The 12,406-nt window shown below is 39.8% G+C and overlaps 1 protein-coding gene across 1 annotated transcript in view; it reads left to right on the top strand.

Annotated features, from left to right (window-relative positions):
• Window positions 1–12,406, top strand: part of SLC15A2 (solute carrier family 15 member 2) — a 429,960-nt gene that overhangs the window by 195,194 nt on the left and 222,360 nt on the right. The window contains exons 10-11 of the mRNA XM_069224674.1: window positions 10,054–10,140; window positions 12,198–12,287. Of these exons, the coding sequence (XP_069080775.1) occupies window positions 10,054–10,140; window positions 12,198–12,287 (177 nt within the window). The remainder of the gene's footprint in view (window positions 1–10,053; window positions 10,141–12,197; window positions 12,288–12,406) is intronic.

Genomic DNA, 12,406 nt, shown 5'->3' with positions numbered 1-12,406 from the left:
TGCTGCCTCACCTATCATGGCTTCTTTGTCCTCCAGCTGCAGTGCCAGCTTTTCTCACAACCGCCCTCAGGTGGGCAGATCCTGCTCGCTTTGCCATGGTGCACTTCGCAGAGCCACCACCAGGTGGCACTGCAGCACTCTCTAGGTTTGCTGGCTGTGAAAGTAGGCTACGGGCCTCATTGCTCCTCTCTCCGTCGCAGCAGTGTTGTTCCCTGTCTGAGTGCAGTGCAGGAGGTCAACCACTAGGTGGCGCTGTGACTTTTCGCATGCAGCTAGTGCACCCCTTTCTCCTTCTTGTGCCGCTTCTCAGGTATGTGCAGCTTTTTTTCTCTATTGAGCCTCACAGTGAGGAGGCAGGTGGCATGCACTTTGTGCAGTGGGGGGGAGAGGGGTTGGCAGTCTTGATGCGGGCTGTCGCGGGCCGATTACAGGTCATATCGCTTGTGGGGGGGGTTTGGCCTTGGGCACTTCTCAATTTATTCTGTGGAGGGTTGCACCGTCGTGCCCTACTCCTTGCAGCAGTCTTCTTGGCTCTGTGGCTCGCCTTGTGGTCACCTCCCCACAGCACTGTAAGGGTGAGGGGGTGTCCCTTAGCCATTCTGCCTGCATGCTGGCATCTCTCGGCTTCCGGCCTGCTTCTTCTTTCCTTCGTCGCAGGGATCATATGGTGGCAGGTGGACATCGAGTGAGTGTTGCAGCAGGTGGAAGGGGAGGCTCCCACAAGTACAGTCGCCTCGTCCGCATGAGAGTTTGGTGCCTGTGAGTCCCTTCTCATGGAGCAAGTAGCTGCCTATTCCCACGCAGCCTTGGCTCACCTCGCATCCGGACAGTACTAGGGCATAGGTGCAGAGGGATGGGGTCATTCCCAGCAGGCAGTGGCTGCAGGGGCCCGACGTATGGATGGCATCTGCGGAGGTGCCTTGTCCCGTTCCTCCTCAAGGCACGATGGAGCTCCATCTGTCTCACGCCTGAGACAGACCCACTTGTCGCCAATGTAGTGTTGGGGTCCTTAGGCCCTCATTCTACTAATAAAGGTGAGCAGACAGAGTAGTTGGGTTCATATAACTGGTCCCAGGTACATGGGCCCAGCCATTTTTATTAGCAGGGTCACCTGACTGGTGACGCATGTGATGGATGGGTGTGGGGTGAGTGTGGAAGCCAGTCCTCAGCAGAGCGGCTGGTGGAAACACTAGAATGAGTCCAGACGGACTGTACAATACTAATGTATTGAGAACCGTGAAAGTGTTTTTTTCTCAGGTGTCGCCAAATGTCTATTGTTCAATTTATGCAAATTAAATATGTAAATATATGATGATGCCACTTTACATATTTGAAGTGTACATAAATTCTTTGTGATTTGCAAACACAAATTAGCATTACCTCAAAGATGCAATCTTTGCACAAATGTCATAGTTAGGCCCTGATCATGAGCCATGAGTTAAATTATGACATATGTGCTAACCTTTGTTGCCTTACATGTCAGAATTCTAATCACCATTTGAAATTTTATCCAGTTATATTTCGGCAGGTCAAACCTGGAAAATTTATCAATAAGTGCTGATACAGGATGATTTTTGCACTAAATTCTTCACATTATATCCCACTCCATGAGTAAAAACATCTAATAGGATTGTTTCAACATACCTGTTTAACAACTTACCCATGGTGCCAGTATTAATGGGTAGAAGTAGACAGATCAAGGGGCCTTAAATGTGCAAATAACTTTGTGATTTGACCCATTGGCCTGTAGACAGCCACTCTTTGCTTTAAATATTTGCGCCCTGTTCTTTGACAATATGTTATTTTAGGAAGTGCACACCGGGCTTCTGTCATTGAAAAGTGACATATACAGAGACCTGATGCAATCTTAATTGAATGATGCCAGAGAACACTGGGTGAACCTTGTAACATGAATATGTCAATTAACGAAGAGTACAGGTTGGTCCCAATAACAAGTGTGCTTGGTATGAGTATCAAAGTGAACTTTGGCATAGAGTGAAATCACCCCCAGCAAAGATATGTTTGTACATGACAGATAAAGGTTTGAACAACACAGAGGGTTTACTTTTAATGATTTGTCCGAATGACAAAAACAGCAAGGTTAATTTCAGCCAAGTTTTGTCCTCCAGTTCAAACACTGTGTGTGAACACTCCTCTTTGAACGTGATTCTACTCTTTGGAAATCAATTGTGCTCAATGTTTCTTGCTGATGAAGGTCATTAAACTCAAGGAGAACCTACAAAAATCATCAGAGGCGTGTCTGGTGACTGTGGGACAAGGTTTTCACATTCATATTGTGCCCTTTCTTCACAGCTTCCGTCATGGAAACAGGGTTGAATGGGAACAAAAAGTAGCCCTTCCAAATTTGGTCATACCGACCCTGATACTGCACAGAATATGGAACCCCTACTCCTTCATGGAGGTTTTGTGGCCTGTCTCAGTCCCAAATTTTTTTTTTATCATGCACTAAAATGGCTTAACTTTTTGACGTAAAGTAAACATTTAAAAAACGTTCAAAAATGTTATTCTCTATTGATTTAAATGGATTCACCATTCAAAACCACTACATTACACCCTCCTTAGAGTATTAGTCAGTAGAGAGGCATGCTGTACCAACTCTCCCAACCTTGCTATCCAGTATTTATAGAACTTGTGAGACTTATACAGAGGTTTGCAGAATATGAGTATTTTGGGCAAACTTGGCAGCTAAATTCTAGATAACATGATAGCTGATAAACTTGACAATAAGAATGACTTTCCATGTCTGGTCAATTGGTAATGTATAACATACAACAAATAATGGAACAAAGTAACAACTGTTTGTAATTTGTGTGATATCTCATGTAACGGTATTGGTTCTGCAGTTTGAAATTTCAGAATGAGCTAGTACTAGTTCATATTCACTAAAGGAATCCTTTGGTTAAGAAAGTGCCCCATCTCCATTGTCAGTAGAGAGAAATGCTGTAGTTTGGCTATACTAAACATGTAGTGGGATTTGAAACACAGATAATATATAGGACACAGTGTTGGACATTCAAGAAGGTGCGTGGTTCCATCGTGGCCAGGAATTACAAAACGCCACAAGAGGCCCACAGCTGTAGTTTTTGAGTCTCACCCACGTAGGCGGCCTTCTCTTGTGCTTCTGCGCTCCTGGTTTATGCTCTTCACCGGTCCAGTGCCAAAATGACAACCAATTGTCTGAGAGTTTGCAGCTGCCTTTTAAAGCTCCTCTGCAGCAACTCCAGTTCAGAGTTTCATTCCCCTTTTCCTTTCCATGTCCATCATGGCAGTCTCTCCCTTTGCCTCTTCCTGATTTCCCTGTCCATTATGGTTCCTGTCATATGATGTTGAATGGCATTTTCTTTTCCTGTTCTTCTGCTACATAAAGGCTCCAGTCTGGTAGAAGACCAATGCAGTGTTCCTTTAGTTGTTTCCTTCCTCCCTCCACTGCTCACTCAGGGAGAATTCCATTGTTTGGTTCTTGATTTCTAGCTTTCTTCAGTCCTTTCAAGTCTTCATCTAGCAAGGAGTTTTTTACACGTTTGGGTTTTTCACCATGAGAAGGTGGCAGTTTCTGTAGGGCACTTGCCTACTGCATAGTCTAGTGTGTGGTGACATTATAGCATCAGGAAACAATATCCCATACCTTGGGCAGTGGAAGGCACAGAATTAGATTGCAGGTAAGCATTCAGACTTGAACATACAAATCCTCATTTTGGGTTTTTTCCTGACACCACCATTGATTTCATCCTGGTTCCTTATGAAGTCAGCTCTTCCTGTAGCAGACTAGCTCCCAGCTAGTCTGTGGCAGACAATCTGCCAAGTAGGCACTCAGTCGTGGAACATGGTTTCCACCAGCCCTAATGCTGTGAAGTACAAGACTATCCCACCATGGCAGACAACTACCACAATTCTTTCCAAATATTTTTACACTGGTTTTCCTCCCTAGGATGCAACAGCATTTACAGTAGCACTGGCCAAAATAATATGAGATGTGAAGTGAAATGTCAGTGTTAGTGTTTATGAGTGTCCCAGTTTGCACAACCCCAGAATTAATACTAGACTCATTATAACAGAGTTCTCAATAAAGTATTAATTTGCTATGCTTATACAATCCTACTGTTATGCAATTTCTTCCTAGTTTGAATAATCTACATGAAATTTGCAATTCTTTTCTTTTTTTGCTCAAGGATGACAGTGAAGTTGTAATGCCTGTTTGAGCACTTTCCACAATGATGCTGCAGGCTAACATTTGTCAAGTGTCTACAATGCCCTTAAAAATGTTTACTTTTCTTAGTGTATTAACAAAAAATACATACAACGGAACAAGCACACACAGGTTTCACACAGAACAACAGTGACACACAGGCAGACACACATATACAGGGAGTGCAGAATTATTAGGCAAATGAGTATTTTGACCACATCATCCTCTTTATGCATGTTGTCTGACTCCAAGCTGTATAGGCTCGAAAGCCTACTACCAATTAAGCATATTAGGTGATGTGCATCTCTGTAATGAGAAGGGGTGTGGTCTAATGACAACCACACCCTATATCAGGTGTGCATAATTATTAGGCAACTTCCTTTCCTTTGGCAAAATGGGTCAAAAGAAGGACTTGACAGGCTCAGAAAAGTCAAAAATAGTGAGATATCTTGCAGAGGGATGCAGCACTCTTAAAATTGCTAAGCTTCTGAAGCGTGATCATCGAACAATCAAGCGTTTCATTCAAAATAGTCAACAGGGTCGCAAGAAGCGTGTGGAAAAACCAAGGCGCAAAATAACTGCCCATGAACTGAGAAAAGTCAAGCGTGCAGCTGCCACAATGCCACTTGCCACCAGTTTGGCCATATTTCAGAGCTGCAACATCACTGGAGTGCCCAAAAGCACAAGGTGTGCAATACTCAGAGACATGGCCAAGGTAAGAAAGGCTGAAAGACGACCACCACTGAACAAGACACACAAGCTGAAACGTCAAGACTGGGCCAAGAAATATCTCAAGACTGATTTTTCTAAGGTTTTATGGACTGATGAAATGAGAGTGAGTCTTGATGGGCCAGATGGATGGGCCCGTGGCTGGATTGGTAAAGGGCAGAGAGCTCCAGTCCGACTCAGACGCCAGCAAGGTGGAGGTGGAGTACTGGTTTGGGCTGGTATCATCAAAGATGAGCTTGTGGGGCCTTTTCGGGTTGAGGATGGAGTCAAGCTCAACTCCCAGTCCTACTGCCAGTTCCTGGAAGACACCTTCTTCAAGCAGTGGTACAGGAAGAAGTCTGCATCCTTCAAGAAAAACATGATTTTCATGCAGGACAATGCTCCATCACACACGTCCAAGTACTCCACAGCGTGGCTGGCAAGAAAGGGTATAAAAGAAGGAAATCTAATGACATGGCCTCCTTGTTCACCTGATCTGAACCCCATTGAGAACCTGTGGTCCATCATCAAATGTGAGATTTACAAGGAGGGAAAACAGTACACCTCTCTGAACAGTGTCTGGGAGGCTGTGGTTGCTGCTGCACGCAATGTTGATGGTGAACAGATCAAAACACTGACAGAATCCATGGATGGCAGGCTTTTGAGTGTCCTTGCAAAGAAAGGTGGCTATATTGGTCACTGATTTGTTTTTGTTTTGTTTTTGAATGTCAGAAATGTATATTTGTGAATGTTGAGATGTTATATTGGTTTCACTGGTAATAATAAATAATTGAAATGGGTATATATTTTTTTTTGTTAAGTTGCCTAATAATTATGCACAGTAATAGTCACCTGCACACACAGATATCCCCCTAACATAGCTAAAACTAAAAACAAACTAAAAACTACTTCCAAAAATATTCAGCTTTGATATTAATGAGTTTTTTGGGTTCATTGAGAACATGGTTGCTGTTCAATAATAAAATGAATCCTCAAAAATACAACTTGCCTAATAATTCTGCACTCCCTGTATGCAGAAAATAAGCAGACACCCAGAAACACAGTTCATCCTATAGCTACCCAGACACTCAGACCTACGTGCAATTCCATATAGAGACATACACTTAAATGCACACATGACACACTAGATAAAGAATCAACACCCATCTCAAGTCTGGGTCCTCATCTGCCATGCACTAGCCCAGCATCAAAGGTCAGCCTATTTCCTTAGACCTGGTTATTTTATCTGGCAGGCCTCCAATAACTGATAACATTGTACTGACTTCTTTTGTGACAATATAAATATCAACTAAGAAAACACGTCTCAAAGCTCTTAAACAATCACTCACGTCCTTTACCTTGTTCTGGGCCTGGCAGCATGGAGAAGTTGGTGTGGTATAAAAAAATCAGTGCTGGTATTTTTTTATACAAATTAAGTTTTAGAACTATATAAACTATTCTACCTTAAAGTTAATTTTCTAAAACCTTGCAGTCATCAGATACCTGGACTAGGAGATACGGCAATCTGGAATTCTCAGACTCTGCATGCCTGTTTTAATTTATCTCTTAACACAGAACTAACACATTCCCAAGTCCAATCAAACATGGCTATGAATGATGCACTTGTAAGCCATTATGCTTTGCCTTAAAATCAAACAGTGTGATCAAAGGAGGAAGCATGATTAGAGCAGGTCTCTTGGCTACAGCTCATCTAAGCTAAAAATACTCCAATTGTGTGACTAGGAATGCTTAAAAGATCTGGCAGGACCCCATCCGCTAATTTACAGAAACTGAGTTACTGGATTGTGTAGTATGAGTGTGCTAGCTGTATGCACCAGGCAGCAAAAGTGCCTAATTGATTTATTTAAGCAGCTCCAAAGTTTACACAGTTTAGCTGTCACCATACCAGGAAGTTGGCATCAGAAATTTGCAGGATGATTGGATACCCTTATACACTTACATAAACACACACACACACACACACACTGGGTAATGGTGATAGATTCTCATTAAAAAATGGTGTAGGATTCTCATTTTACAATCCACCAAACAATGACGTATGAAGGTAACAGCAATGGTGTTGAAATCATCCAATGTAAATACAGATAAGTAGACAAGCCCTTCAACTACAACAGGCAACAATCATGTCACTGAGCCCATGTGTTTCAACTCTATAGAAAGGAACTTAAATCTGGAATTTTCAGCATATTGCAAAGGTTTTTACAAAGACAAAGGAGAAATAATAAATAGTATATTAGACAGGAACATAAGTGTAAGTCGCATAAGGACAGATGACCAAGGGTCCATTCTCAAACAGTGGTCACAAATTGTGTGCTTTTTTGGGGGAAAGGATTCTGTCCTTTCAAACCATTCCATATACTAATCGTTCAGTTTGTAAAATACCATTGGCAGGGCATTGCAGAATGGCCTTTGTAATAAAAAATAAGCAGGTCGCAATTTGCAACCCTGTGTGATTGGCTACAAACCCATGGATCATGTCTTTCAGGGAACAGCAGATCACCACCCCTTTGTTTGCCTTCCCAAACAGAAACATTTTTTAAATCATCCCCTTTGCTTTAAAAACTAAACATTTTCCTTTCAGGGAGGCATCCTGTGGACCACTGCCTACTCCACTTGAGGCTGACAACATAATTTCCAAAGGGGAAGGGGTCCACAGGAACCCCTTTCCTTTTATGAATCAGTTACCACCTGCTTGTCTCTTTGCGCAGCTTGAAAAAGTCCAATTGTGACTTGGTCCCTTTCCCACAAAACCTTGAGACGAGGCCCTGGCAGTTGTGTGTTACAGCTAATTTCAACTTTGTTTCACTTCCTACACCATTGCTGTGTACTTCTTAGCGTCCTCAAGAATCAATGCTGGATGGTTTTTCATCCCTCTCTCGAGCAACAGTTCCTGCACCAACCTCTTTGCATCACAACCCCTCTCAGTGGAAGTCAAGCTTTGTTCATATCTCTTGTGATTCTCTGTGAATATATACATTCTTGCTTCAAACTGTAGAACAGAGCTTCTCCAATAGAGTTTACTCTCACACACACAGTGCCCCTCATGCCAATAAAAGTATGCAATTGTCCTGTGTAAGCAAAGGTAACGCACTTACTGACCCCCTTAGCATGGACTCCAGGCAAAAATCAGCATAGGTGGTCCTGCCCCTACTTCTTCACCAAACTAGGAAACAGCTGTACTATGGGATTCATTCATTGGGGGAGTATCACAAGATTCACATTTGTCACAGCTCATTGTTGTGTTGTCAACAACTTGTAAGAACTGTAGTATTAGAACACCAAGCATTGAATATATTTTGGAATATAAATATTGGGCAGCGCTTGTCATTATTTCCGTAATTTTCTTTGCATATTTTGAATACAAATACATTGTGATGTGATTGAAGTATTACAGTGCGACCCTTAATAGAATTCTCTTCAGATAGCTGGTCTTCTATAAACCTTTTGAATGCATTCTCATTTGATTCACACCATGCTGAATGAGTTCTATGGAACCATTGTTTCTTAATTTTTTTGTATGATGTTTTTGTTACCCCCTTCTTTTTCAAACAATGCATTTTCTCTCTCCCACGTATTGCCCTTACCTCAATTGCCTTTTCTGTTTCCAAAGGAAATAACCATAAATCATTGCCTTTGCCAATTGCATTGTCTATTTGAATGTGCACTGCTAGTTTTCACAGTGGAGTTACTCTTGCATGGTTTGACCTCTTCCTGAAAGATTCCTTGATGGGCTGTGATTGTTTTGAATCTTTTCCAACGACCTAACAGGCTAATCCCTTGGTAGTGCTAACACATATTGCTGTGAAGTCCCTATCTCACACCTGTGTAAGGACTGTGGTGTGTGTGCTAAACCAATTAAACCGGAAAAGCTATCTAAACAAGTGCAATTTAATTATTTCAAACTTCAATAAATTACCAGTCCATAAATGAACCATAGTGCTGTATCCGACACCTCTATTTCACACATAAACCAAATAGGCTGCTGATTCCTCTTTGTCATCTCCATTAAACACATTACATACTCTACCTAATTATCATGAAATACTCACTTGCCTCCAGCAACATGGCACCAAAGATAAATGTTCAGCTACTTCAGGAGGTAACCCGCCAGATCAAAAATATCCGTGTTGCTTTACCCACCTTTTAAACAAAAACACACATAAGTTAAAATAAATTGTACCATTGATTGCCCTCTAGATTTGAAAAAATTGTGCTGTCTCCCCAGCCACTCTCCAAAGAAATAGCAAATAAGGGAGAAAAAGGCAAAATATCCACTGTGGATCCCTTCAGTAATAAAATACACCCTGCTTCCCAATCAGCTTCAATGTAGAGCATGTTACATTGCTGCTCCATGTACCGAAAATGGTCTATCTCTCACCCACAAATATGTAATGAGCTATTAATTTCTGTGGTCACTAATGCAAAATATTGTCCATTTGCCAAATATGGCATATATGACCTCCAATGGATGAAATGTTTTATTCCAATATATTTTCTCCTATCCTCAGACCCACAACAAAAATACCTTTGGATATTCTAGCTTAAACACCCTTATTCCCCTTTAAAAAAACAAATTGTTGATCTTGGAAGAAGTTTGTGCCCTATAACTAATTGAGACATTGTCAAACACATTTCAGCTTTATTTAAAATGTTATGATTTTGAGGGTCATTTCATTCTTTTGTGTCATTCATTGTTGCCAAGTGTATGCATCCTAAATCTCTCCTCACAATCCATTTTCATCTTTAATAAACCATCCTGTTTCCAATGTATGAAGTTAATCGAAGTATGGATCAAAAATAATTTTATGCTTGTAAGCCAAGTGTGTTACTAATGTATGCCCGATGAGTCTGGTGAAGAAATCATTTAATATTTTATAACAGAGAAATATTAACCTTCTTGCAATAATTACAAAATGTACTAAATAACACATTTATAAGTTCATTACACCTCTTCCTTTTACAGAATTCTTGAGATATGTGTTAACTTCTGGACTGCAGAAACATCTGCATTGGCTTTTTATCTGCACATTTTATGAACACATTGGTTCTTCAAGAATACTGTAGCACAGTATTTTAACTAAAGCAATTTATTGTAACATAAATGTTCCTGTCTTTAGTTTGCAATAGGTAACCGATGGAAGCATCGCTCAAGGGTACATCCGAAAAGGGAGCACTGGCTAGATTGGGCTGTTGATAAATACCCGGTAAGAACATTCTCGTACCTCCCACAACAACACAATTTCGTAGTTTTTTCCAGCTGAAATATAGATTTTTTTAGACAAATTTACATTTTTCCTTGTCTTGGAAAACAGAGAGTTCCACTTTTAGGTATATTAAACTTTGTATAAAATGCAATGATCTTTCAAAAAGAGACACAAATGTAATTTTTTAAATCAAAAGGGTTGCGTTTGACAAGACATGCAAGCCAATATATATTCTGACATGAATTTCCTTAAATATTACCTTGAATGTAATGAAAATATGTAACAATACAAGAATGGACAGGGAGTGGTTTTGATCTGTTAACTGTTTGGAATAATTTATTTTGCTTTTTCATGGTCCAGTTCCCTTATGCATTGTCAGACTAGGGGTAGACACACGATATAGAAAGCCTTATTGCTGATCTCACAAGGAGAAAGTCAACAGAACTGCCAATTACATTTATTGGAAAAGTTCTAAAGAACTGACTGGTAGGAACTGATGAAATATTTTACAAAAAGCATTTGCTCCTAGTGAGGGAACACATGTTTTTCCTAAGACGCTTTCCTTGTAACATAAACGTTTTTAACTAGTCAGCAACAATGAATTCCAAATCACCTTTAGAAAATTACTTTTCTTTATTTAAGCACTAGAATTGTTTTGTGAGGTTTTTAAAGTTGAAATGGTAGCTTGAAAGATATGAAATACATTTTCTCACTCTAGCAATTTCATGGGAAATTATACAAATTCATACCAAATAAATATACATTTAAATTTAAATATACAATATTTTATTTAAATATATAAAACAATTTAGATTTTGTGGCAAATGCTGTATGTAAGAAAACTTTTAACTTTTACAAAAGTTGCCAAGGTTATACATGCTAGTAAGAACCTCATGGGCGTAGCTGGCTATTAACTTTCAGAATAGCTGGCACTGTTTTTGAAACTGTGTTTTGAAACTTTATTAATATTATTGACACCTTTTGTAAAAAAAAAAAACATAAAAAACAAGCCAAACGTTTGAAAATGTATATAATATGCAGGAGCTAGAAAAAGTTTCCATCTTGTAAGAAGTTTGGAGTTGGCGGCTAAAACATCATTAAAAGTATTTATAATGTTTTTGTTTTTCGTCTAATTTTTGATGAGTCATTGTGACATTTTGTGAAAAATGGGAGAAGGCATGTATGGGAAAGAGTGGGACTGTCAAACCTTTCCTAACTGCAGTACAGTACCTAAATGTTGATAAAATGTTTCGCCAATACCAGTTCCGAGATTGAATGTGAATATTGCATCCTGGATGGATGTCAATTCTTTAAGATTAAACTTTGAAAAGCCAGAGGTTGCCATCTTTGGCTCTTCTCTAAAAAGTAAAAATAAAGAGCAATAGAGGGTGATTTGCGTTCCCCAGTCACATCCGATCATCTCCTAATCAAGAAGTAATTTTGATTCTCAACTCTACTTTATAGAACATATAAACAGCTAGGAAAATCAGCCCTCTGCTCTTCTCCGATTTTTGCAAAAATTTAGTTCAGACGATGATGCTTAACTTTTTTTTGGCCCTCTACTATCTTGTCAGCATCTTCAAAGCATTCCAAACACCACCAAAGCCCCCAAGATTCTGGGACTGAAAAAGCATGTATTTACCCACCCACCTAAAATCTCTTTGCTGGCTGCTAAGTAATAAGCCGAGTTTAAGTCCCCTTTTTTTGTTATAAAGCTTACCGTAAATCTGCAGCTAGTGAAATCTAGGGTAACTTTACATTGTGTTCTTCACCCATTTTAGGATGTGCACATATTCTTACCTTGACACTATATAGCTCGATAGATGTGGAGTTGAGAATGGCAAATGTATACCAACTATATTTATATTGACAATACAGTGCAAGTCAAAATTGTGCAGTTGATATTGTAGCAGGTTGATGTTAAAAACTCAGTATTGTTAAACATCATTCAAATTGCAATGTTTAATAAACCTGCTTCCTGAAACCGATATGTACAAAACGAACACAGTTCTAGAATCAATCAATAATGTTCTTTTCTTCCTTTTTGTTTACTTTAGAAGAAACTTATTAAGGAAATAAAAATGGTAACACGAGTGCTGTTCCTATACATTCCACTGCCAATGTTTTGGGCTCTGTTTGATCAACAGGTAATGAAACTATGTTTGGAAATTAGATCTCTTCACATTGAAGGAACATTGTTGGTGGTAGTTATATTAAATAAAGCTGCTTAAGAGTCTCAGGTTCTGAACATAGTTTTGCGAAAATG

This window comes from Pleurodeles waltl, chromosome 3_1 (genome assembly GCF_031143425.1).
Source record: "Pleurodeles waltl isolate 20211129_DDA chromosome 3_1, aPleWal1.hap1.20221129, whole genome shotgun sequence".
NCBI lineage: Eukaryota > Metazoa > Chordata > Amphibia > Caudata > Salamandridae > Pleurodeles > Pleurodeles waltl.
The sequence above is the reverse complement of the archived record's forward strand: the minus strand, read 5'-3'. Positions and strand labels throughout refer to the sequence as shown.